The sequence below is a fragment of the Moschus berezovskii genome, chromosome 4 (genome assembly GCF_049115385.1).
Source record: "Moschus berezovskii isolate FMDL1 chromosome 4, NW_MosBer_1.0, whole genome shotgun sequence".
In the NCBI taxonomy this organism is placed as follows: Eukaryota; Metazoa; Chordata; class Mammalia; order Artiodactyla; family Moschidae; genus Moschus; species Moschus berezovskii.
This window is the reverse complement of record NC_142463.1, coordinates 101797116-101819764: the sequence shown is the minus strand read 5'-3', so window position 1 is coordinate 101819764 and position 22649 is coordinate 101797116. Positions and strand designations below refer to the sequence as shown.

Here is a 22649-nt window from a genome sequence, read left to right as displayed (position 1 = left end):
CAGGCAGAAGGACAGGGTCAGTTGCTAATTGCATCTCCACCTGGCACTCACTGTTTGTGAATCGCAACCCAGGATGTGCTTCAAGAGAAATGGTGATAGCCCAGTTAATTCCTCTCCCCCTCTGGTTTCTCAAAGGATGGCCTGGTGGGAGTCCAACAATTACCAGTCCTTCTGCCTGCCTTCCGAGGAGAGTGAACCAGAGGACAGGGAAGATGAGAGCTCTGCCCAGCTGGAGTGTGAGGACCCAGACTCAACCTCCATCAAATATGTAAGCGGTGACGTCACCCACCCCCAGGCCGGGGCGGAGGATGCTGTCATTGTGCACTGCGTAGGTAGGTAGAAGTGGTGGGGCCTCAATCCTTAAGGTGCCAAGAACTGGTGAAGACAAGGCAGAACCCTGTCTTAGGGGTGATTAATGGGTTTAGGGCAGCCTTGTGTGGTCAAAAAGAGTGTGAACTTTAGAACCAAGAGACTAGGGTTGCTCAACCAGGTAAAGAAGAAAGGTAAGAGTCAAATCCAACTTCTCCAGGCCTCAATTCCCTTATCTGTGTAATGCGATAATATCTGCCTTGTTCCCTGCACAAACTTTTTAAGAGAGTACACAGAGGCTACATCTATAAGCCAAATGAATCCTTTGAGAAAAAACGAAACTCCAAACATGTTCTTCCCTCATGACCTTTGCACTTTTTTTTTCCCTAGGCAAGTTCCTCTTCCTGGAATGCTCTTTCCCCACCTAGCCACATCAAGCATTGTTCAGATTTCTACATCTCAGAGAGAGGTCTCCCCTGACTTCCCACACCCCATACTCACCCCTGTTTTTCTCTATTTACTTTCTTACCTTATTTTACTTGACGACACATCACCACGTGACATATTATGTATGTATTTGCTTGTTTGTTTCATTGAACTGACAAACAATGAAACAAGCAAATATATACATATCAGGTGGTGTTTCATTGAACTGGGCTTCCCTGCTGGCCCAGACTGTAAAGAATCTACCTGGAATGCAGGAGACTTGTGTTCAATCCCTGGGTCAGGAAGATGCCCTGGAATAGGAAATGGCAACCCATTCTAGTATTCTTGCCTGAAGAATCCATGGACAGAGGATTCTGATGGGCTACAGTCCAAGAAACTGCAAAGAGTTGGACACGACTAAGTGACTAACACCTCCATTTTCACACTTTCACTGAACTAGAAAATAAACTTCATGGGAGCAGAGACTTCCCTCCTCCCCCCACTGGTGTAACCCTAGAGCATAAAAGAGTTCTTAACATGTAATACTGACAAATATGTATAGTATGATCGAATGAATGACTGAATACAGAGTATTAACCAGCTGTGTTAGTACCAGCTTGGAATAAGTCATTTAACCTTTCCACTTTCTTACCTATGAAATGGGAGTTGTAAGCTGTTGTATTATCAATGCATCAACTCTTTCTGGTTTTATATCTACTCTACATCCTTCCTTAGCCATCTTCCAGGAATTACAGAAGGACTACAGAGCTTCTGCTCTTTCAGAACACTGATTCTTTTGATGCTTTTGTGTTATGATGGCCAGGTATATTCCAGAAAACCTAAACATACATGACAAGTCCAGTGTGTAATATGCTTGGAGGTTAGATAGTTGTTTCTGCTCTTTGAAAAATCAAGTATACTTGGCATACCTTTTTTTTTTTTTTAATTGTGGACTGGATTTTGCCTCCTATAGAAGAAAATCTTCTCTTTCTCCTATCAGATGACTCTGGCCGGTGGGGCAGAGGTGGTTTATTCACAGCTCTGGAAACAAGATCTGCTGAGCCAAGAAAAAGATATGAGTTGGCTGGGAAAATGAAAGGTAAGGAGCAAAGCAGAGAGAAGGGTTAAGCATAGAATAAAAGGGAGAAGACATTAGGTGCGTTAAAAAGCACTAGATGAGGAGTCAGAAAAGCTAGTCGGAGTCTGAATTCTGTCATTAGTTAAAGCTAGTTGATACGTGACTTTGAGGCAATCCCTTCCCCCTCCCTGTACCTGTCTTCTCATTTGTAATTTGAAAATAATACTTTTCCCATCCACCTCATGGGACTATAATGAGGATAATGAATGTGTAAGTATTTTGATAAATGTCAATCTCTGCATGCATGTTGAAGTATTGGCTTGAAGTTCATTTCATTGTTTACCCAGTTCACCCTGTCTTCTTGAGGGACTATCTCCTGGAAATGTCAGACACCTGTGGGAGAGAAATCAGACATACCATTGAAGGGCCTACAGGAGCTGGGTGCTGAGAGGAAGGAGATTGTATTATGAAGTCAGCACATACTGGGGTGTAACACTCCTGGGAGACGGAAGCAGAGCTGTCAGGGGAAACTTGAAGGCTGAATGGTGTTCTCTCAGCAGAGAGAAGGGGCCGGGCACCTCCTTTTATGTGTGGAAATCACAAAGTGGCAAGAGGAGTAAAATGATTATTGTGATTATTTCCTGTGGAACTTGAGAGGTTAAAGGATCTTGTCCAATAGAGAAGAGCTCTTCAGATTTCTTAGAGATTGGTTTTTCTGCTCACCTCTCTAACATAGAAAAGGATGTAAGGACTTAAGAGTGAATACTCTTTCTACTAAAACACATTAAAGGGTTTAATACGTGTTGCCATGATTAACACAATCTAGATACTGACTGGGCAGTTTGAAAAGGAGAGAATTTAGGGGAGGCTGGAGCTAGAGATACAGACTGAAGAGTCTCCATCTGGATCCTTGTTTAAAACCCTGAAGGAGAGAGGATGGAGAAATGGGAGGGCAAAGAACACACCTCCATTAGGAGAAGAGGAAAGAAAGAATTGTCAGGAAAATAAGAGAACCTTGACAATGTAGTGTTTTGGGGTACAAGGGAGGAGAGGTGTCAAGAAGTGGTCTGTAGTGTCAAGACACTGAAGTGAGGATGAGCACTGGGAAAAGGCCACTGGATTTTCCCCCCAAGGGCAGTCACATCACCCTGGAGCATTTTGAAGGAAGTGTGAAATGTAAAACCTGGTTGCACAGAATTAAGGTGTAAATGGTCAGTAAGGAAACAGAGATGGGAATGTGCACTCTTTTCTGAAGGAGAACTGGAATAGGGTAGAGCAGGGTAGATGAAATGTGGGCTTGAATTACGAAGAAGGGCTTGATGGAAGTTGTGAAAGTTATCTTGGGCCTGGAAGGATGGGTTGAGATTAAATAGGTGGAGAGAAAGGGTAGGAGAGTCCATAACTGTATCTCATTCTTCTTGATATCTCCTGTAACCCCACCATTCCCAGTATGGGGTATTGAATGACCCAGGTAGTTACACAGTGAATGTTTTAGGGGAATGGTGTGTAGGCCAGACAGACTGGAGTAGAAAGTTTAGGCTGAGGAATAAAGTTAGATTTTAAAGAAGAGAGGTTTGGGCCACATTATAGAAGACTGCACACGACTTATGACTTGTCCAGGGAGATGGCATTCTAAGGCAGGACCTTATCCAATGTCTAGACATGGGAGATTTGGTTAGAAGAGTGACATCAGTTCAGTTCAGTTCAGTCGCTCAGTTGTGTCCGACTCTCCGCGACCCCATGAATCACAGCACGCCAGGCCTCCCTGTCCATCACCAACTCCTGGAGTTCACTCAAACTCATGTCCACAGAGTCGGTGATGCCATCCAGCCATCTCATTCTCTGTCGTCCCCTTCTCCTCCCGCCCCCAATCTTTCCCAGCATCAGTCTTTTCCAGTGAGTCAACTCATCGCATGAGGTGGCCAAAAAAGTATTGCAGTTTCATCTTTAGCATCAGTCTTTCCAATAAACACCCAGGATTGATCTCCTTTAGGATGGACTGGTTGATCTCCTTGCAGCACAAGGGACTCTCAAGAGTCTTAGCAGAGCAAATATTGGGTTGGCCAAAGTTTCTTCAGGCTTTTCTATACCATCATATGGAAAAACCTGAACAAACTTTTTGGCCAGCCCAGTATTTTAGAATGACTTAAAAAGACTGGGGTATGCAAGATGGATTGAGACGACAAAAGGTTCAAACTGAAATATGCGAGGCCCAGAATTAAACTAGAGAATTTGATTTGGATGAGACAGGAAAACATACAAATACAGATATGTATAGTAGAATACAGTATTTGAATAATTTAAAACAAACATCAGACTCTTCTAAAGGAATTTTAAGTTCATAGTGACCCACCCCCTCCCAGCCCAGATACTTGCATTCACTCTCCAGTGCCTATAGGAATACTTCGTAGGCAATGTTTGAGGAGCATTGAAGTAGAAGAGCATAAAAATTCAGCAGTGAAGGGGGTGACATGGTAGCGAAAGACATTCCTCCTTTTAAACCCTCTTTTTTACCCCACGGATTAGACATCCCCACCTGAACAAAAGTGCCTTGTTGGGTCTTTGAAAAGACCCAAGAGGAGTCTCACCCACCACTGTAACTGGTAAGACACAGATAAATCTCCATACAGGCAAGAACCAGCAGAGTGTGAAACTGCCTAGACCCCTCTCACTGCAGTAGGGCAAAAAACAGGTGAGTGTTGCCCTTGCAGTTACTCACACATGGAACTTGCCGAAGTTCATCCTTCCTGAAGGGAGATCTGGCACATCGTTGGAGAAAAGAGAAAAATATGAGTTTGTTTGCAGCATAGGTGGTAAGGGAAACTTTCCCAGCCCCAACCCTAGCCCGCCAAGGAAAACACAGAGAGGGGCTGGTTTTTCTGGCAGCTACAGTCACCAGGTGGAATGCAGCTGGAAAAACCTGTTTCTCTCTGCCAGCATCTGGAGTACAAAGGTGGTAGCTCCCCACCTGGGCAGAGGAAGGATATTGGGAAAGAGGCAGATAAGAACTTGAAATGGTGTCAAAGGCACGTGCTCAGTAGAAAGTTTATGCACGAGTACCTGAAAATTTCCCCACAGGTGTGTGTCAATCCCAACACACTAAGTGTTAAACCCACACCTTCCCTCAGCTCTGCTGCCAGCTCCCTGTGCAGGCTCCCTGGTGTATCCATGAAAGTGAACTCTGATAGACCAGGATCCTACTCAAAACAGGTCATGTTGGCAGTCAAGGAAGAAACCACAGACTTGAACTATAGCTCCACCTTCTGGGAAAAAAGGTATCCAGCCAGCCTGGTGAATTGTAAAAATCAGAGAATACACAAAAGCTTAAAAATTTGGCCACAAGACAGAGCAAGAAGAGTGGAGCACAAACATACAGGAAAAACTGAGATAATACCAATACTATATAGCATAATACCCTGTCTGCTGCTGAAGGTAATGAGCACTGAGTTAAGGAGATATCTGCTACTTCAAATGCAAAAACACCAGTGCATAAGTACCAGGAATATGAAATCAGGAAATATGGCATCACAGAAAGAAAATGACAGTTCTCCAGCAGCCATGCTCAAAGGCACAGAATATTGTGATCTAACTGACAAAGAATTCAGAATAGCAGTTATGAAGAAACTCAGTGAATTACAAAAAGACTCAGAAAGGCAACTCAATAAAATCAGGAATAAAATATGTTAACATAGTGACTTCTTTTCAAAGAGACTGAAATTTTAAAAACCCAAACAAATTGTTGAGCTGAAGAAGTCAGTGGATGAGATGAAAAATGCAGTAGAGAACAAAGTGGGCTTCCCAGGTAGTACAGTGGTAAAGAATCCACCTGCTAGTGCAGAAGACGCAAGAGACCTGGGTTCAGTCCCTGGGTTGGGAAGATTCTCTGGAGTAGGAAACAGCAATGCATTCGAGTATTCTTGCCTGGAAAATCCCATGGACAGAGAAGCCTGGTGGGCTAAAGTCCATGGGGTCACAAAGAGTTGGACATGACTGAGCATGCATGCATAGCAGGGGAGACAATATGGAAGAAAGAATAAGTGACTTATGGGAGATAGGAATTTTGAAATAACAAATTTAAAAAGAGTGAAGTAAGCCTGTGTAAGCTATGAGACTGAATCAAGAAAACACAACTCAGAATAATTAGGCTTCTAGAAAGAGAAGGGGAAAAAGACTTTAAGAAATAGTAGCTGAGAACTTTCCCAACCTGGGGAAAGACAAGACATACATGTCCATGAAGCTCATAGGTCACCCTGTTATTGCAATGCTAAAAGACCTTCTCCAAGACTTTCAGTGATAAAAAATCTTAAAGGAAGCTAGGGGAAAAAAGAATGTAATGTACAAAGGAACCCCTATTTGATTATCAGCAGATTTCTTAGCAGAAACAGGTCCTGAGAGTAGAATAACATATTTGAAGTGTTGAAAGATCAAAATTGCCAACCAAGAATACTTTATACAGCAAAGTTATCTTGAAAGGCTTTCCCAGCAAACAAAAGCTGAGGGAATTCACCACCACTGGACTTGCCTTGCAAGAAATGCTGTAAGGAGTTCTTCAAGTCAAAATGAAAAGGCACTAATCAGTGATATGAGCACATGTCAAAGTATAAAACACACTAGTAAAGGTAAAATATGTACAGTTAGGTTTAGAAAACCAACTTGGTGTTAAGATGGTGTGTGAGCCACTCAACTATAATATAAAGCTTAAAGGAAAATAGTAAAAGTAACTACAGCTACTATAAATTGCTAATGAGTACACAACATACAAAGAGGTAAATTGTGACATGCATAATATAAAAAGAAGGAGTAAAAGGGTGGAGCTTTTATAAGCAATTGGATGTAAGTTGCTGTCCTCCTAAAATACACTATTCTGTCTATAAAATGTTTCATGTAAAGCCCCATAGGAACCACAAAGTAAAAACCCAGATCAGATCCACAAAAGACAAAAGGGAACCAGAGCATACCACCATAGAAAATAATCAGTTTACAAAGGTAGGCAGAAACAGAGGGGAAAAGAAACAGTGGAATTACAAAACAACTGGAATGCACACAGTGGCATTCAGCTCAGTTCAGTCGCTCAGTCGTGTCCGACTCTTTGCGACCCCTTGAATCACAGCACGCCAGGCCTCCCTGTCCATCACCAACTCCCGGAGTTCACTCAAACTCAAGTCCATCGAGTCAGTGATGCCATCCAGCCATCTCATTCTCTGTCATCCCCTTCTCCTCCCGCCCCCAGTTCTTCCCAGCATCAGAGTCTTTTCCAATGAGTCAGCTCGTCGCATGAGGTGGCCAAAGTATTGGAGTTTCAGCTTTAGCATCAGTCCTTCCAATGAACACCCAGGATTGATCTCCTTTAGAATGGACTGATTGGATCTCCTTGCAGTCCAAGGGACTCTCAAGAGTCTTCTCCAGCACCACAGTTCAAAGCATCAATTCTTCGATGATCAGCTTTCTTCACAGTCCAACTCTCACATCCATACATGACCACTGGAAAAACCATAGCCTTGACTAGACGGACCTTGGTTGGCAAAGTAGTGTCTCTGCTTTTTAATATGCTATCTAGGTTGCTCATAACTTTCCTTCCAAGGAGTAAGCATCTTTTAATTTCATGGCTGCAGTCAGCATCCACAGTGATTTTGGAGCCCAAAAAAATAAAGTCTGACACAGTTTCCACTGTTTCCCCATCTATTTCCCATGAAGTGATGGGACCAGATGCCATGATCTTTGTTTTCTGAATGTTGAGCTTCAAGCCAACATTTTCACTCTCCTCTTTCACTTTCATCAAGAGGCTTTTTAGTTCCTCTTCACTTTCTGCCATAAGGGTAGTGTCATCTGCATATCTGAGGTTATTGATATCTCTCCCAGCAGTCTTGATTCCAGCTTGTGCTTCTTCCAGCCCAGCGTTCCTCATGATGTACTCTGCATATAAGTTAAATAAGCAGGGTGACAATATACAACCCTGACATACTCCTTTTCCTATTCGGAACCAGTAAGTCCTTATATATAATTACTTTAAATTGATTGAATTCATCAGTCAAAAGGCAAAGAGTGTCTAGATGGATAAAAAACAAGACCCAATTATATATCTCAAAGTGAAGGGATGGAAAAACATTTTCCATGCATGTAGAAACTAAAAGAAAGCAGAAGTAGTTATATTTGTATTGCACGAAGCCAAAAATGGTAATGAGACAAAGACGGTCACTATATAATGATAAAGGGATCAACTCATCAAGAAGCTGTTACAAGTGTAAATATACGTGCACCCAACATTGGTGCACCTAAATATATTAAGCAAATATTAATACATATGAGGGAAGAAGTAGACAATACAATAATAATAGGGGACTTCAGTACCCCACTCTCAGCAATACATAAATCATCCAGACAGAAAATGAACAAGGAAATGATGGCTTGAACCAAACAGTAGACCAGATGGACTTAACAAGTATCTATAGAACATTCTGTCCAACAACAGCAGAATTTAAATTCTTCTAAATACACATGGAACATTTTCAAGAGTAGATCATATGATAGGACAAAAAACAGGTCTTAGCAAAACAAGATAATTGAAATCATACCAAGTAATCTTTTCTGCTCACAATGGTATGAAACTAGAAATAAAATGAGGAGAACTGGAAAATCTGTAAGATGTGGAAACTAAACAGTATACTCCTGAACAATGGGTCAAAGAATACACTGAAAGGGAAAGCAAAGAATATCTCAAAAAAAAAAAAAATGGAAACACAACATCCCAAAACCAATGGGGCCCTGCAAAAACAGTTCTAAGAGGGAGGCTTACAGCAATAAATGCAAATATTAAGAAATTAGAAAGATCACAAATAATCAACCTAACTTTAGCCCTCAAGGAAATAGAAAAGAGGAACAAACTAAGCCCAAAGCTAGCAGAAGGAAGGGAATCAAGTTCAGAGGAGAAATAAATGAAACAGACAGAAAAAACAATAGAAAAGATTAATGGAACTGAGAGGTTTTCAAAAAGATAAACAAAATAGATAAATCTGTAGTGAGAATAAAAAAGAGAAGAACCAAATAAAACCAGAAAAGAAATTATAACTGACCCTACAGAAATACATAGAATCATAAGAGACTACTATGGATAATTGTACACCAACAAACTAGATAATGTGGAAGAAGTGGATAAGTTTATAGAATCTGCAAACTATCAAGACTGAGCCAGTAAGAACTAGAGAATCTGAACAGACCAGTGATGAGCAAAGAGATTGACTCAGTAAGTAAAAACTTCCCAACACAGGAAACTTCAGGACCAGATGGCTTCACTGGCAGATTCTGACAAACATTTCAAGAAGAATTAACACCAGTCCTTCTCAAACTCTTCCAAAAAATTGAAGAGGAGGGAACCTTTCCAAACTCATTCTCTGAGGCCAGTTTAACCCTGGTATCAAAGCCAGATGACACTACAAGAAAACAAAACTATAGACCAATATCTTTGATAACTTCAATGCAAAAATTCTCAACAAAATATTAGCAGGCCTAATTCAGGAACTTATTAAAAGGATTACACACATGACCAAGTAGGAATTATCCCTGGGATGTAGGGATGGTTCAACATACACAAATCACTAAATGTTATATATCACTTTAATAGAATGAAAGATAAAAATAATCCTCTCAATAAATGTAGAGACAGTATCTGACAGAGTACAAATTCGTGATGACATACCCTCTTCAGATTGGTTATGGAAGGAACATACCTCAGTATGTTTTTTGTTTCGTTGTTTAGTTGCTAAGTCATGTCCTGGGGCCTACCAGGCTCCTCTTCCATGAGATTCTCCAGGCAAGAATACTGGAGTGGGTTACCATTTCCTTCCCTAGGGCGTCTTCCTAACCCAGGGATCAAACCCCAGTCTCCTGTGCATCTGCTGCATTGCAAGCAGATTCTTTTACCACTGAGCCAAAAGCTATATACAGCAAGCCCACAGCATGCATTATATTCCACATAACTGAGAACGTTTCCTCTAATATCAGGAACAAGACAGGGCACCACTGTTTCCTTTACCTGAGTAGCTTTGGAAAAGGCACAGCATAGGGACGATTCAGAGTAGCCCTTCTTCAGGGGTCTCATTCTGTAGTGAACTTTATGTTCTTTCTGTTGCTTCTTCTTGTTTTACCTCAGATCTGAGTTTGGGAGGTGTCCTTTTATTTCCTATTGATGATAAAGAGTCAAGAAATGAAGGGCAAGATTTGGTAAGTGAAAAAAACCACATCAATTTATTGGAGCTAAACTTTGACTCCCATCACCTCCTCCGGAAACTGCCCCTGCTGCCACTCAGTAAATGATTGTTCCTCCTAGTTGGCCTTGATTGTGGCCCAGCACCGAGATCGCGCCAATGTCCTGTCTGGCATTAAGATGCCAGCCCTAGAAGAGGCCCTGAAGAAGATATTTTTAGCAGCAAAGAAAAGGAAAGGTAAGTCCTTCCACTTGTGCTCAGGAATAGATGAATTTCTGTTTCCAAGTGTAGGATGTGATTTTTAAAGGGAGAAGAGAAATGCTAAGATCCCACTCAAGATGTGTGGTGAAGGGAAGCCCCAGTATGAGAGGCCATACAAGTAACACTCTCCTCATCTTGTATTCTCAAAGCCCTTTTCCTTTCTTGATCACTTCTGTATCCTTTGTCTCTGGACCACCTGCATCCTCTGGGTATTTGTATCATGATTTTACAGACAAGGAAGCAGAGGACCAGAGATGAGGTAAACTGGTCACACACTGTTGGGAAACGCTTTTTATCCTGTCCCCTCTCGGAGAGTCACAGTCTGCATTAGCAGACAGTTCTCTGCCAAAAGACCTGAGTTTAATTTTATTTCTAAACCCAGCATGTCTCAGAGTTTGTCAAACTGATGGAGTTGTTAAAGAATCTTTGCTTTTTAAATTACATCTCAATCATCAATCATATTCTGTTCCCATTGTACCTACTTATTACCAGAGCCTGTATGTAGGTCCTCGTGTTCTATAGAATTAGTTTTCCCATGTTACAGTCACTCCTCATATAATAATCATATGCTTTGAATGGCACTAACCAAAATTATATACGTTTTGTTCATCAGAAACAACAAAGTGACTCAGAATACATTATCATCTCCTATGTATATCTTATACACATTACTCAATTTGATGAATGAAGACATCATGAACCTTTTTTTTTTAAACAGCAAGTGTCCATCTTCCACGCATTGGACACGCCACGAAAGGTTTTAACTGGTATGGTACTGAGCGACTTATTCGGAAACACTTGGCCTCAAGAGGCATCCCAACTTACATGTATCCTTTTATTATCCTAATGGTGTGCACTTTCGACAATGTCTTTCATTTTTCTGGTATCATTTTTTAATCCAAGGCCAAGTCCTCTTCTGCCATGTTTTTCACTCTACCCCCACTTAATGAGAAAAAACTAAGAAGCATTTTCTACCATGTTTATATCCAAGGAAGTAAACACACCCCAGCATTTCTGCATGCCAACAGCTAAAAGATACATGAAGAGGGGAATTAATTGAACAATTGCCATTTGCTCTCATGTTGAATCTATTTCACATCACTTCTCTGGAGATCCTTCAGGCCCACAGACCAAGGCCTAGTTTTAAGAACTTCACTATGTTCACTAAAATAAGCAAGCAACAAGTGATCTGTTTTATTTCTGAACAAATTCAGTGTATTCTTAAGCAGTGTGAAATTCATTTTGACCATGAGGGTATAATCTAGTTTTGCTAGACTAGTATTTTCTTCCAGTGATCTGCTTGCTGTAAGTTAGCATTGTTTGAACCACAATACTGAGTCCAGAATTATTAGAAGAAGCTGAATTTACCAAGTGCTATAATTATACAGAAACTTCCTCTTTTTACTTAGATAATTACTGAAATTAATTCACTTGGTGGGGGTTTATTTAAATCACTATAAAAACTTAGCAGAGAAGTTAGGTTTTATACATTTGCACAATTCAGACAGTATCAGAAGAGTTTTAGTATATCATCATAATTCTACAGTAATAAGTACAAATAACAATATTGAAAAGCTTTATTATATGGTAAAAGGAAATTAAGGCATATGTCTGTACAGTGATTATTTCAGTAATTACTAAAGAACTAATAGTAGAGTTGATTTTAAAGTGATGAAAAATATTCCTTGACTGCCCTATTCAGCTACTATTTTCCTAGAAGCAAGGCTGCCATCCTTCATCTACAGGCCTCATCTTCATCCTCAGGACAGCTAGTATCTTAACAATCAGCTCAGCATCAGATCCAGCCTTCAGAAACCAATTGAAAAAGCTGGAAACAAAAAAAAGCTAGTTGCTCAAAGCCACTGTAATAGAGTATTTCAACAAGGAATCAGGATCTGATGGGCCTCTGAGAGACTCTGTTTTCTGAATTCTAATTTTGTTCTCCTGAATGTGTTGCTGATGTGTAATACCTGTAATACAGTTATATGAAAGTTATTTGGGAAAATCCTTTGGCAGTTTGCCAGTGCCCCAGTATGCATAGCTATTTGTATAATAATAATAAATACCTTTTCTCTCACTACAGGTTTCTTTGCTTGCTTTCCCCTCAATCTAGTTTTCTGCCTCTCAGACTGATTTTCTTTATGGTGGGAAAGGTAAGTGCATTAAGGAGAAAGGAAGGGAAATAGAACAGGTTGGTTCTGGGGGAAGGAAATGCCTTCAGTCAGTTCTTGCCTTGGAAAGACAGGTCTCTAGGGGAAAGACTGAGAAGAGAGATTGCTGATCCAGACAACCAGAGTCCCTCCTGCTTTCTGTTCATACAGTTCAGCATTCAGATCCAGAGGAACACATGTGGCTTCAGAGAAACCAAGGATCACCTTTCCCCCTCCCATTAAATTCAGTTCAGCTTCAAGAAATAAGGGGATTGTGGGGACTTCACTAGTGGTCCACTGGTTAAGACACTGTGCTCCCAATGCAGAGGGCCGGGGTTCAATCCCTGTCAGAGAACTAGGTCCCACGTGCTACAACTAAGAGTTTGTATGCCACAACGAAGATGGAAGATGCCATGTGCCGCAACTAAGACTTGGCACAGACAAATTTTTAAAAAATAAAAAGAAGGGAATTGTGGCAGTGGCACAAAACTGACAGTAGATGTCAGACTGGGGAGGGCAGAGGGCTGAGAACCACCAGAGAAGGAGTCGTAGGAGGAGATACCATAGAAGCTATGACTTTTCACATTTTTGTATGTGAAGTCTCAATCTTGGCCGGCTATCCTCAACCAACCTGGTTTCTGCTGCTTTGAGGCCCTTAATACCTAGAGAAGCCTCAGGCCTGGGTCCGTGATTCAGGGAACCTTGGCTACTTGGGGGTCTCAGAGCTGGGGCTATGACCTTCTAAGGAAAGCAGTGCTGTTAGCATCTGGGTTGTACTGTTCTATTTGACTTCCTCAGTGGCTTCTTCACCCATCAACAATTTAGAATCTGTGTTGAAGACCAATTTAGTTGAACACTAACTTCATGATTCCTCAACTTTTTCTTTTTTATTTTAATTGGAGGCTAATTACTTTACAGTGTTGTGGTGGTTTTTGCCATACATTCACATGAATCAGTATTGGATGTACATGTGTTCCCCATCCTGAAACCTCCTCTCACCCCCTCCCCATCCCATCCCTCAGGGTTATCCCAGTGCACCAGCAGTGAGCACTCTGTGTCATGCATGGAACCTGGACTGGCGATCTATTTCACATATGATAATATACATGTTTCAATGCTATTCTCTCAAATCATCCCACCCTCACCTTCTCCCACAGAGTTCAAAAGTCTGCTCTTTACATCTGTGTCTCTTGCTGTCTCGCATATATTGTCATCGTTACCATCTTTCTAAATTCTGTATATATACGTTAATATACTGTATTGGTGTTTTTCTTTCTGACTTACTTTGCTATGGGCTCCAGTTTCATCCACCTCATTAGAACTGATTCAAATGCATTCTTTTTAATAGCTGAGTAATATTCCATTATGTATGTATACCACAGCTTTCTTATCCATTTGTCTGCCAGTGGACATCTAGGTTGCTTCCATGTCCTGGCTATTGTAAACAGTGCTGCGATGAACATTGGGGTACACATGTCTCTTTCAATTCTGGTTTCCTTGATGTGTATACTCAGCAATGGGATTGGTGGGTCGTATGGCAGTTCTATTTGCAGTTTTTTAAGGAATCTCCACACTGTTCTCCATAGTGGTTGTACTAGTTTACATTCCCACCAACACTGTAAGAGGATTCATTTTTCTCCACACCCTCTCCATCGTTGTTTGTAGACTTTTTGATAGCAGCCATTCTAACCTGTGTGAGATGGTACCTCATTGTGGTTTTGATTTGCATTTCTCTGATGAGTGATGTTGAGCATCTTTTCATGTGTTTGCTAGCCATCTGTATGTCTTCTTTGGAGAAATGTCTGTTTAGTTCTTTGGCCCATTTTTTGATTGGGTTGCTTATTTTTCTGGAATTAAGCTGCATGGATTCCTTGTATATTTTTCAGATTAACTCTTTGTCACTTTCTTCATTTGCTATTATTTTCTCCCATTTTGAAGGCTGTCTTTTCACCTTGCTTGTAGTTTCCTTCGTTGTGCAAAAGCTTTTAAGTTTAATTAGGTCCCATTTGTTTATTTTTGCTTTTATTTCCATTACTGTGGGAGGTGGGTCATAGAGGATCCTGCTATGATTTATGTCAGAGTATCTTGCCTATGTTTTCCTCTAGGAGTTTTATAGTTTCTGGTATTACATTTAGACCTTTAATCCATTTTGAGTTTATTTTTGTGTATGGTATTAGAAAGTGTTCTAGTTTCATTGTTTTACAAGTGGTTGATCAGTTTTCCCAGCACCACTTGTTAAAGAGACTGTCTTTTCTCCATTGTATATTCTTGCCTCCTTTGTCAAAGATAAGGTGTCCATAGGTGCATGGATTTATCCCTGGGCTTTCTATTTTGTTCCATTGATCTATATTTCTGTCTTTGTGCCAGTACCATACTGTCTTGATGACTGTGGCTTTGTAGTAGAGCCTGAAGTCAGGCAGGTTGATTCCTCCTGTTCCATTCTTCTTTCTCAAGATTGCTTTGGTTATTTGAGGTTTTTTTGTATTTCCATACAAATTGTGAAATTATTTGTTCTAGTTCTCTGAAGAATACCATTGGTAGCTTGATAGGGATTGCATGGAATCTGTAGATTGCTTTGGGTAGTATACTCATTTTCACTATATTGATTCTCTCAATCCATGAACATGGTATATTTCTCCATCTATTTTTCTCATCTTTGATTTCTTTCATCAGTATTTTATAGTTTTCTACATATAGGTCTTTTGTTTCTTTACATAGATTTATTCCTAAGTATTTTATTCTTTTTGTTGTAATGGTGCATGGAATTGTTTTCTTAATTTCTCTTTCTGTTCTCTCATTGTTTGTGTATAGGAATGCAAGGGATTTCTGTGTGTTAATTTTATATCCTGCAACTTTACTATATTCATTGATTAGCTCTAGTAATTTTCTGGTGGAGTCTTTAGGGTTTTCTACATAGAGGATCATGTCATCTGCAAACAGTGAGAGTTTTACTTCTTCTTTTCCAATCAGGATTCTTTTTCTTCTCTGATTGCTGTGGCTAAAACGTCCAAAACTATGTTGAATAGTAGTGCTGAGAGTGGGCATCCTTGTCTTGTTCCTGACTTTAGGGGAAATGCTTTCAATTTTTCTCCATTGAGGATAATGTTTGCTGTGGGTTTATCATATACGGCTTTTATTATGTTGAGGTATGTTCCTTCTATGCCTGCTTTCTGGAGGGTTTTCATCATAAATGGATGTTGAATTTTATCAAAGGCTTTTTCTGCATCTATTGTGATAATCATGTGGTTTTTATCTTTCAATTTGTTAATGTGGTGTATTACATTGATTGATTTGTGGATATTAAAGAATCCTTGCATCCCTGGGATAAAGCCCACTTGGTCATGATGTATGATCTTTTTAATATGTTGTTGGATTCTGTTTGCTAGAATTTTGTTAAGGATTTTTGCATCTATGTTCATCAGTGATACTGGCCTGTAGTCTTCTTTTTTTGTGGCATCTTTCCCTGGTTTAGGTATTAGGGTGATGGTGGCCTCATAGAATGAGTTTGGACGTTTACCTTCCTCTGCAATTTTCTGGAAGAGTTTGAGTAGGATAGGTGTTAGCTCTTCTCTTAATTTTTGGTAGAATTCAGCTGTGAACCCATCTGGTCCTGGGCTTTTGTTTGTTGGAAGATTTCTGATTACAGTTTCAAGTTCCATGCTTGTGATGGGTCTCTTAAGATTTGCTATTTCTTCCTGGTTCAATTTTGGAAAGTTGTACTTTTCTAAGAATTTGTCCATTTCTTCCAAGTTGTCCATTTTATTGGCATATAGTTGCTGATGGTAGTCTCTTATGATCTTTTGTATTTCTGTGTTGTCTGTTGTGATTTCTCCTTTTTCATTTCTAATTTTGTTGATCTGATTCTTCTCCCCTTTTTTTTTTTTTAATGAGTCTAGCTAATGGTCTGTATTTTATCTATCTTCTCAAACAACCAGCTTTTAGCTTTGGTGATTTTGGCTATGGTCTCCTTTGTTTCTTTTGTATTTAATTCTGGCCTAATTTTTATGGTTTCTTTCTTCCTGCTACCCCTGGGGTGCTTCATTTCTTCTTTTTCTAGTTGCTTTAGGTTTAGATTATTTATTTGATTTCTCTCCTGTTTCTTGCGGTAGACTTGTATTGCTATGAACCTTCACTGCTTTTACTGAATCCCATAGGTTTTGGGTTGTTGTGTTTTCATTTTCATTCGTTTCTATGCATACTCTGATTTCTTCTGTGATTTGTTGGTTATTCAGAAGTGTGTTGTTTAGCCTCCATATGTTTGTATTTTTAATAGTTTTCTTCCTGTAATTGACATCTAATCTTACCACATTGTGATCAGAAAAGATGCTTGAAATGACTTCAGTTTTTTTTTTTTTAATTTACCAAGGCTAGATTTATGGCCCAGGATGTGATCTATCCTGGAGAAGGTTCCATGGGCACTTGAGAAAAAGTTGAAATTGATTGTTTTGGGGTATCAGTTAGGTCTAACTCGTCTATTGTATCATTTAAAATTCGTGTTTCCTTGCTAATTTTCTGTTTAGTTGATCTATCAATAGGTGTGAGTGGGGTATTAAAGTCTCCCACTATTATTGTGTTACTGTTAATTTTCCCTTTTATACTTGTTAGCATTGCCTTACATACTGCAGTGCTCCTATGTTGGGTGCATATATAATTGTTATATCTTCTTGGATTGATCTTTTGATCATTATATAGTGTCCTTCTTTGTCTCTTTTCATGGCCTTTACTTCAAAGTCTATATTATCTGATATGATTATTGCTACTCCTGCTTTCTTTTGGTCTCCATTTGCATGAAATATTGTTTTCCAGCTCTTCACTTTCAGTCTCTATGTGTCCCTCGTTTTGAGGTGGGTCTCTTGTAGACAGCATATATAGGGGTCTTGTTTTTGTAGCCATTCAGCCAGTCTTTGTCTTTTTGTTGGGGTATTCAACCTATTTACATTTAAGGTAATTATTGATAAGCATGATGCCGTTGCCATTCACTTTGTTGTTTGGGTTCCTGTTTATAAACCTTTGCTGTTGTTTCCTATCTAGAAAAGATCCTTTAGCATTTGTTGAAGAGCTGGTTTGGTGGTACTGAATTCTCTGAGCTTTTGCTTGTCTGTAAAGCTTTTGAATTCTTCTGCATATCTGAGTGAGATCTTTGCTGGGTACAGTAATCTGGGTCATAGGTTTTTTTCTCTTTCATCACTTTAAGTATGTCCTGCCATTTCCTTCTGGCCTGAAGAGTTTCTATTGAAAGATCAGCTGTTACTCTTACGGGGATCCACTTGTGAGTTATTTGTTGTTTTTCCCTTGCTGCTTTTAATATTTGTTCTTTGTGTTTGATCTTTGTTAATTTGATTAATATGTGTCTTGGGGTGTTCTGCCTTGGGTTTATCCTGTTTGGGACTCTCTGGGCTTCTTGGATTTAGGTGGCTATTTCCTTCCCCATTTTAGGGAAGTTATCAACTATTACCTCCTGAAGTATTTTCTCATGGCCTTTCTTTTTGTCTTTTTCTTCTGGGGCGCCTAGGATTCTAATGTTGGGGCGTTTCACACTGTCCCAGAGGTCTCTGGGGTTGTTCTCATTTCTTTTGATTCTGCTTTCTTTTTTACTCCCTGCTTCATTTATTTCCACCATTCTGTCTTCCACCTCACTTATCCTATCTCCTGCCTCAGTTATTCTACGTTGTTCTACTGTTGGTTCCTTCCAAAGTGCTTTTGATCTCAGTTATTGCATTATTCATTATTGATCGACCCTTTTTTATTTCTTCTACGTCCTTGTTAAATTTTTCTTGCATTTTCTCAGTCCTTATCTCCAGACTGTTTATCTCCATTTTCTTTTCCAGATTGTGGATCATTTTTACTATCATTATTTTGAATACTTTTTCAGGTAGACTCCCTATCTCCTCCTCTTTGGTTTGGTTTGGAGGGCTTTTATCATGTTCCTTTACCTGCTGAATATTTCTCTGCCTTTTCATCTTGTTTAGGTTGCTGTGTTTGGGGTGGCCATTCTGTATGCTGGTAGTTTGCAGTTCCTCTTTATTGTGGAGCTTCCTCCCTGTGGGTGAGGTTGGACGAGTGGCTTGTCAAGGTTTCCTGGTTAGGGAAGCTTGCATCGGTGTTCTGGTGGGTGGAGCTGGATCACTTCTCTCTGGAGCGCAAGTGTCCAGTAGTGAGTTTTGAGGTGTCTGTGGGTTTGGGGTGACTTTTAGCTGCCTTTATTTTTGTGCTCAGGGTTATGCTCCTGCATTGTTGGAGAAATAGCTTGGTATGTCTTGCTCTGAAGCTTGTTGGCTCTTGGGTGGAACTTGTTTTCAGTGTAGGTATGGAGGCAAACACCCTCTTTCAACAACACAAGACAAGACTCTACACATGGACATCACCAGATGGTCAACACCGAAATCAGACTGATTATATTCTTTGTAGCCAAAGATGGAGAAGCTCTATACAGTTAGCAAAAACAAGACCAGGAGCTGATTGTGGCTCAGATCATGAACTCCTTATTGCCAAATTCAGACTGAAATTGAAGAAAGTAGGGAAAACCACTCAACCATTCAGATATGACCTAAATCAAATCCCTTATGATTATACAGTGGAAGTGAGAAATAGATTTGAGGGACTAGATCTGATAGACAGAGTGCCTGATGAACTATGGACAGAGGTTCCTGACATTGTACAGGAGACAGGGACCAAGACCATCCCCATAGAAAAGAAATGCAAAAAAGCAAAATGGCTGTCTGAGGAGGCCTTACAAATAGCTGTGAAAAGAAGAGAAGCAAAAAGCAAAAGAGAAAAGGAAAGACATAAGCATATGAATGCAGAGTTCCAAAGAATAACAAGGAGAGATAAAAAAGCCGTCCTCAGCGATCACTGCAAAGAAATAGAGGAAAACAACAGAATAGGAAAGACAAGAGATCTCTTCAAGAAAATTAGAGATACCAAGGGAACATTTCAGCAAAGATGGGCTTGAAAAGGACAGAAATGGTATGGACCTAACAGAAGCAGAAGATATTAAGAAGAGGTGGCAAGAATACACAGAAGAACTGTACAAAAAAGATCTTCACGACCAAGATAATCACGATGGTGTGATCACTCACCCAGAGCCAGACATCATGGAATGTGAAGTCAAGTGGGCCTTAGAAAACATCACTACAAACAAAGCTAGTGAAGGTGATGGAATTCCAGTTGAGCTATTTCAAATCCTGAAAGATGATGCTGTGAAAGTGCTGCACTCAATATGCCAGCAAATTTGGAAAACTCAGCAGTGGCCACAGGACTGGAAAACGTCAGTCTTCATCCCAATCCCAAAGAAAGGCAATGCCAAAGACTACTCAAACTACTGCACAGTTGCACTCATCTCACACGCTAGTAAAGTCATCCTCAAAATTCTCCAAGCCAGGCTTCAGCAATATGTGAACCGTGAACTTCCAGATGTTCAAGCTGGTTTTAGAAAAGGCAGAGGAACCAGAGAGCAAATTGCCAACATCCGCTGGATCATCAAAAAAGCAAGAGAGTTCCAGAAAAACATCTATTTCTGCTTCATTAACTATTCCAAACCCTTTGACTGTGTGGATCACAATAAACTGTGGAACATTCTGAAAGAGATGGGAATCCCAGACCACCTGACCTGCCTCTTGAGAAACCTGTATGCAGGTCAGGAAGCAACAGTTAGAACAGGTCATGGAACAACAGACTGGTTCCAAATAGGAAAAGGAGTACGTCAAGGTTGTATATTGTCACCCTGCTTATTTAACTTATATGCAGAGTACATCATGAGGAATGCTGGGCTGGAAGAAGCACAAGCTGGAATCAAGATTGCCGGGAGAAATGTCAATAACCTCAGATATGCAGATGACACCACCCTATGGCAGAAAGTGAAGAGGAACAAAAAAGCCTCTTGATGAAAATGAAACAGGAGAGTCAAAAAATTGGCTTGAAGCTCAACATTCAGAAAACTAAGATCATGGCATCCGGTTCCATCACTTCATGGGAAATAGATGGGGAAACAGTGGAAACAGTGTCAGACGTTATTTTTGGGGGCTCCCAAATCACTGCGGATGCTGATTGCAGCCATGAAATTAAAAGACGCTTACTCCTTGGAAGGAAAGTTATGACCAACCTAGACAGCATATTAAAAAGCAGAGACATTACTTTGCCAACCAAGGTCCGTCTATTTAAGGCTATGGTTTTTCCAGTGGTCATGCATGGATGTGAGAGTTGGACTGTGAAGAAAGCTGATCGCCAAAGAATCGATGCTTTGAACTGTGGTGTTGGGGAAGACTCTCGAGAGTCCCTTGGACTGCAAGGAGATCCAACCAGTCCATTCTAAAGGAGATCAGTCCTGGGTGTTCATTGGAAGGACTGATGCTAAAGCTGAAACTCCAATACTTTGGCCACCTCACGGGAAGAGTTGACTCACTGGAAAAGACTCTGATCCTGGGAGGGATTGGGGGCAGGAGGAGAAGGGGACAACAGAGAATGAGATGGCTGGATGGCATCACCAACTCGATGGACATGAGTTTGAGTGAACTCCGGGAGTTGGTGATGGACAGAGAGGCCTGGCGTGCTCTGATTCATGGGGTTGCAAAGAGTCGGACACGACTGAGCGACTGAACTGAACTGATTGAGGCTTTTGGATGAGCTCTTGTCAATTAATTTTCCCTAGAGTCAGGAGGTTTCCGGTGTTCTCAAGTTTTGGATTTAAGCCTCCTGCCTCTGGCTTTCAGTCTTATACTTACAGTAGCCTCAAGACTTCTCCATTCATACTGCACCAATGATAAAACATCTAGTTTAATGGTGAAGAGTCTCCACAGTCGGGACACCCAGAGAGGTTCACAGAGTTACATGGAGAAGAGAAGAGGGGTGAGGGAGTTGGAGGTGACCAGGAAAAGAGGAGGAATCAAAAGGGGAGAGAACAATCAAGCCAGTAATCACACTCCTAAGTAAAAATGGGTACTGAAGATTACATTCTTAAAGGTACAGAATTGATACCAAATATAAAAAGCAAAGATTAAAATATGTCTAGGAATTCTCTGGAGCTGTTGAGGGCAGTGTGGGGTCAGTTCAATTTTAGATAGTTCCTTGTTCTAGCTTATACTTCTTCTCAAGGTCTATAGATCCCTTCCAGTGTAGCCAGTGCTAACTCCAGGGTTTTAATTGGTTGTACCTGTCACTTCCAAAGCAGTTCCCTCTTCTTTGTTTATTTTGGCTTCCTCTGTTTGCAAGTCTCTTCAGTATTTAACTTCTGCCCTGATACAGGGGTGGTCATTTATTTAGGCTTACTTGTTCAGTTGTGCTGTGGGGAGGGAGGAACACTGCAAACAAATATCACTGGCGTGTGTGGGGAGTGCTCACAGTGCCTGGGCCGCACTGGGTTTGCCCCCACTCACTGCGTGTGTGCTTTCCCAGTCTACATTGCTCAGGCTCCAGGTTGCTCTGCAGGGGAACTAAGACAGGTCCTGGGTTGCGTGCACTTCCCAGATGTACGCTGCTCAGGTTCTGGTTCTCGGGTACTCCACAAAGGCACAGACTCAGTTGGGCCTGTGTTTTGTGCTCTTCCCAGGTCCAAGCAGCTCAGGCGACCAGGTGCTTGGCCAGCGGTACATCTTATCACCTCTCCCATCCCAGCCGCTTGGTTTCCTGGGTTCACAGCGGGAGTGCCGTCTCAGGTGTGCCATGTGTCTCCTCTGGGGAGCTGATCTGGCTGCAACCCTCCTGGCAGATGTCAACCATCCAGGATCCCAGGATTACTTGATTAGCAACTGGGAGCCTGCTCGCAGTTTGGTAGAGGATGCCCCTTGCCTTCTGGTTCAGGCTGTCGCCCACCTGCCTCCCTGCCTCCAGCGGGGGATGGGCCAGTCCGCTGCCGGCTAGCTCTCCTCTGGTATTCGCTCAGTCCTTTGTTCTGTGAGCGGGCCGGCATTGCCTTAGATTAGAGCTTTTCGAGGGAAAGTTCTCTCTCTCTCTCTTTTTTCCTCTCTCTGGCTATCCCATGGTTTGGGTTGCTATCTCACGTTAGCTCCCTCAGATTGCTCTCTGGGCATTCAGGCCCGGTCCTTATCCTAAGCAATGCAGCCCACGCCTCCCTGTTCAGCCCCCACTTGGCTGGTAGCAGATGCAAGCGTCTGGGCTACTTTTCCGCTGGGAGTTGCAGTTAGGTGTGTAATCTTTGGGTTTTATTTATTTATCTTTTCCTCCCAGTTATGTTGCCCTCTGAGATTCCAAAACCCCACAGACCGGCCA

The 22649-nt window shown here is 41.1% G+C and overlaps 1 protein-coding gene across 2 annotated transcripts in view; it reads left to right on the top strand.

Annotated features, from left to right (window-relative positions):
- The window catches only part of CHD1L (chromodomain helicase DNA binding protein 1 like), a 73070-nt gene extending 60728 nt beyond the window's left edge, over nucleotides 1–12342 (top strand). The window contains exons 19-24 of one of the 2 annotated variants that reach the window (XM_088835671.1): nucleotides 136–332; nucleotides 1736–1834; nucleotides 9960–10030; nucleotides 10137–10251; nucleotides 10994–11102; nucleotides 11978–12342. In XM_088835671.1, the coding sequence (XP_088691797.1) occupies nucleotides 136–332; nucleotides 1736–1834; nucleotides 9960–10030; nucleotides 10137–10251; nucleotides 10994–11102; nucleotides 11978–12056 (670 nt within the window). In that variant the 3' untranslated portion in view covers nucleotides 12057–12342. The remainder of the gene's footprint in view (nucleotides 1–135; nucleotides 333–1735; nucleotides 1835–9959; nucleotides 10031–10136; nucleotides 10252–10993; nucleotides 11103–11977) is intronic. The other variant, XM_055401810.2, reaches the window with a different exon arrangement.
- The last annotated feature ends 10307 nt before the right edge of the window (nucleotides 12343–22649 follow it).